This window comes from Priapulus caudatus, unplaced genomic scaffold (genome assembly GCF_000485595.1).
Source record: "Priapulus caudatus unplaced genomic scaffold, Priapulus_caudatus-5.0.1 Scaffold462, whole genome shotgun sequence".
Taxonomy (NCBI): domain Eukaryota; kingdom Metazoa; phylum Priapulida; class Priapulimorpha; order Priapulimorphida; family Priapulidae; genus Priapulus; species Priapulus caudatus.
The window spans coordinates 214,938-218,651 of NW_014577523.1; the positions used below are offsets into that span (position 1 = coordinate 214,938).

At 42.4% G+C, this 3,714-nt stretch overlaps 1 protein-coding gene across 1 annotated transcript in view; it reads right to left on the reverse strand.

Annotated features, from left to right (window-relative positions):
* The window catches only part of LOC106810677 (hematopoietic prostaglandin D synthase-like), a 4,534-nt gene extending 2,165 nt beyond the window's left edge, over window positions 1-2,369 (reverse strand). Inside the window, exons 1-5 of the mRNA XM_014814106.1 lie at window positions 2,277-2,369; window positions 1,812-1,959; window positions 987-1,079; window positions 593-708; window positions 5-22 (exon numbers count right to left, since the gene is read on the reverse strand). Coding sequence (XP_014669592.1) covers window positions 5-22; window positions 593-708; window positions 987-1,079; window positions 1,812-1,944 — 360 coding nt within the window. The 5' untranslated portion in view covers window positions 1,945-1,959; window positions 2,277-2,369. The remainder of the gene's footprint in view (window positions 1-4; window positions 23-592; window positions 709-986; window positions 1,080-1,811; window positions 1,960-2,276) is intronic.
* Between the last annotated feature and the right edge of the window lie 1,345 nt (window positions 2,370-3,714).

A 3,714-nucleotide genomic window follows, 5' to 3' on the forward strand; every position in this document is an offset into this window, starting at 1 on the left:
CTGCGATGTCGGCAAGTGACAACTGCAGAAAAGAACAGTTCGCTATAGTTAGTGAGTAACAGCCGTTACATACAGGTCAAGAGTAGATAATAGGAGATCTCCTATTATCTACTCTTGATACAGGTATATAGGCCTATGTTACTCTGCGGTGCGCGTGTATACATAATACACATATGGCACATGGCAATACCACGCGGTCATTATGACAATTGCAATGAAGAACCATTTCCTTCGTGCTCCCCTATCACTGTGATAGCCAGATTTCAAAAGACAAAAAGTAGGTTACAATTTAGGTGCACGGTAACGGCTGTTGTGCAAAACCATTCTCTAACCACAGGTCACAGCTATGAATCGAACACGCGCATACCTTTTCTCCTACGAAAACCCCTTTGTTTCCGTTTTCTTTCAGCCGCATTTCCAAAAGCTTCATTGTTTTAGGTATGATAACCTCTGGTAAGGCTTTGCGGAGCTCAGCCGTTGAGATAAATACATTGATTACCATTAAAAACTAACGATGCGGTTTTGTAAATACTACTTACTATACTATCTCAATTATTTAACTAGGTTGAAGGTGAAACCGGTATGCATTTACCTTTCTGGCTTTGTTCGATGAGAAAACTGATTCCGCCATTGGTCGGAACAGGTCATCTCCAATTTCGGCCGTCTCATTGATGAGTGCCGCCTCCCAGTCGTTGCTACCCATGAAGCCTGCGGCATCGAGGCCACGTGTTAACACACATAATTCCATATTAATGTGAATAAATGTATGAATAAATATTAAGTAGTTATTAATACAATAACACATTATTATTTATTATTAATACAGCGACGACTACGACGACGACAAATATTGTCCCGAACACGAAGCTAGAATCAACGAATGAACGAATGAATGAATGAATGAATGAATGAACGAATGAACGAATGAACGAACGAACGAAGGACTGAACAAAAGAACAAATCTAGCACCGGTTTATCGTACTCACCGAATTTTGGTGCCAGGTATCGGTTGATAGCACCACTCTGGTGAAGACATTTACCATCTACCGTCAATATCGGAAGGTATCCATGCGAGGTAGCTGCGCGAGAGAGTATTGACATAGATATTAATGAAACCAGACGAACACTCAACGACAAGGCGACGGTAAGGACGACTGAGAGATATGGTGACCAATAGTGATCGTGAACCTATCTCGCGCATTAACCACACATTGGGTTCGTATATATAATATTCCACAGTGGCTAGAGGTACGGTAGCCGTCGTTCGTTGAAGCCCCTTTTTGCGGTTAGGATTAGGGTTTAGGTTTAGGGTTAGGGTTTAGGGTTCTAGCTCATCTAAACTCAAATCGTGAAGCTTATTTCCCAAGGCGTTATTATCGGAAATCTGGCGCCACCGCCGCCATCTTTGTCTCGTTAAGTATGAAAGCGAATGGACTCCCGTACCCGTAGCCTCAAGACATTAAGATACGGCTACCGTACCCGTAGCCACTGCCATAATATTCCGTGAATAGTATATCCCGATTTCTCGAAATTAACCACTCTAATAGTCGTTAATTCACATAAAAACTTTTCACGCGCGTGCTTGACAACGAAAACGTGCATTGCTTTGCTTTTTTTTAAATTTAGACATGGTTTGGAACCTTTATTAATATTTTTCACAATTTTTAACCGCGCAATACGCTGGTAACGCAACGTTCTATATTCATAAAATTCGTCGGAAACAATCTAATCACACTAAAGTACTAAAAAAAATTTACGTCTATATAAGGAACTAATATGTAATGGGATTAGAAACTCATTATTAAAGTTACTTGGCTTTATCTGTGGCCAATCTGCCATTTCGATCCTGTGGTCTTCATATTTTACGTCGGCCGCTGCGAACATAACCCTGGCGGTTTCACGGCGCCCCCTGCCATTGAAATATGTTAACTTGAACTGAGTCATATCGGTAGAGCAAACCTACAAGGAAAACAAAAAACAGCATTTGCAATTCGTGCAACGACAAGGCGTTTCTGTGCATACCAATACTTACGAAAATATTCCAAAGTTCCGCAGGACAGCTTTATCTGGCTTGACAAATAATAGTCGAATAGAGAGAAAAATAGTCGGATTCACATTATTCGTTTTTAAATATATGCGCTGAAACGGGCAATGCGGACATTACCATGCTAGTTTATACGTAAGCCATACTTCTTACTATGATTCTCTACGTCATTTAACAAGACATGAGCTGTAAAAAAAAACGGTTAAAAACACTCGATTTACACGGAACTTACAAAACTGGTCAGCTGCACTTTACTCGCCTATCCTTGCTTGTGGTTACGCTGTGGGCAAAGCATATACAGGCGTTCCAGCGCGCTATATATACTATAGCCACTTCCGGTTAGCCTTTTCTTGTCACGTGACGGCGACGGTACTGTGTTTGTTCTGTCATGACTCATCAATTTCTTTTTCTCTGTATTATGAAGAGCTCTTGGTATTATATATAGGCTCTTCCAAGGTATCATACATATAGGGGCTACAGAGAATCTGGGTGTATTAAAATCCATACTGTCAACGTAACGGAAAGAAGGCTATTGTATTGGTGGCCGGTGGTACGTTTATGCTGTAGTGGCCTCCCAATATGTGCTACTGCAGAAACATAATGCCAGTAATAATAGCATAAGTGGCGGTTATATGGTGTGCGCCGCAGGCACACACGGCGAACGCCGCAGACCCCCCTCCCCCCCGGGGGGCACTCACCCCTCATTATGGTAGGTATGTGCCACTGCGAAGTCAAAAATGGGGGCTCTCCAACTAACTCAGACCTGAAAGTGGGGGTCTCTGGAACTAATGTTTGTTGAATCTGGGATGCTCGGGAACTAGCTCTAGTAACTATATAACTTTGAGAAAACGATGTTGCGCTGGGCGAATATCATCTGTGCGTCCCGCCAAGAAAACGGGTAGTGGTTTCCGCGGATTTTCATAATGTTTATTTGCAAACAGGTATATATGTTTTTGTGGAAATAATATGTTGTTTTGAGAGAGTATATGTTGATTGTGCATTTTATATTGGTTATTTCGCACAAACACATGTGTTTGACTAATTTGACAAATCGTACACCATAGGCGCGGGGCGCACGTGGCGCGCGGCGCCCAGGCTATGCCAGTGTAGCGGTTTTGCTCTGTGCGCCTGAACCGTGACTGTATGTTTACCGTATTCGTCACTTGTGTCTAGGGGTATAAAAGGTGTCACTGCCGCGTGTAAAACCAGCCTACAAATTAGATCGATATAGCTATAGTTTATACGTGTGCCGTGGTGTCGATGCGTAGATACTAGATAGAGAACGAAACTAAGTGATAGAGAGTAGGAACAATGAGTTATAATTAGGTAACCGAACTGATAAATCTTTAATACAGTATAAACAAGGTACAGGGAATTACAGTGTTTCCTCTGTGTTAACCCTGTGAACTCCAAATGCGGAATGAAATTGATGGACAGGGGGGGGGGCGAAATTAACCTTGGCTGCCGCAGGGTTAATTGGATGACTGGTTAAATGGTTAATTCCTACGCCTACTGGCAAGCGTAGGCATGCCAGTGCTAGGGGGGTCTGGGAGCATGAGTCACTCATGCGCGCAATACAATGCATACAATTCAATGGATATAGCAATGATTTTATTGACAAATGCGAGTATACATGAACTTGGCACTCCACTTTATGCGAGGATATATGC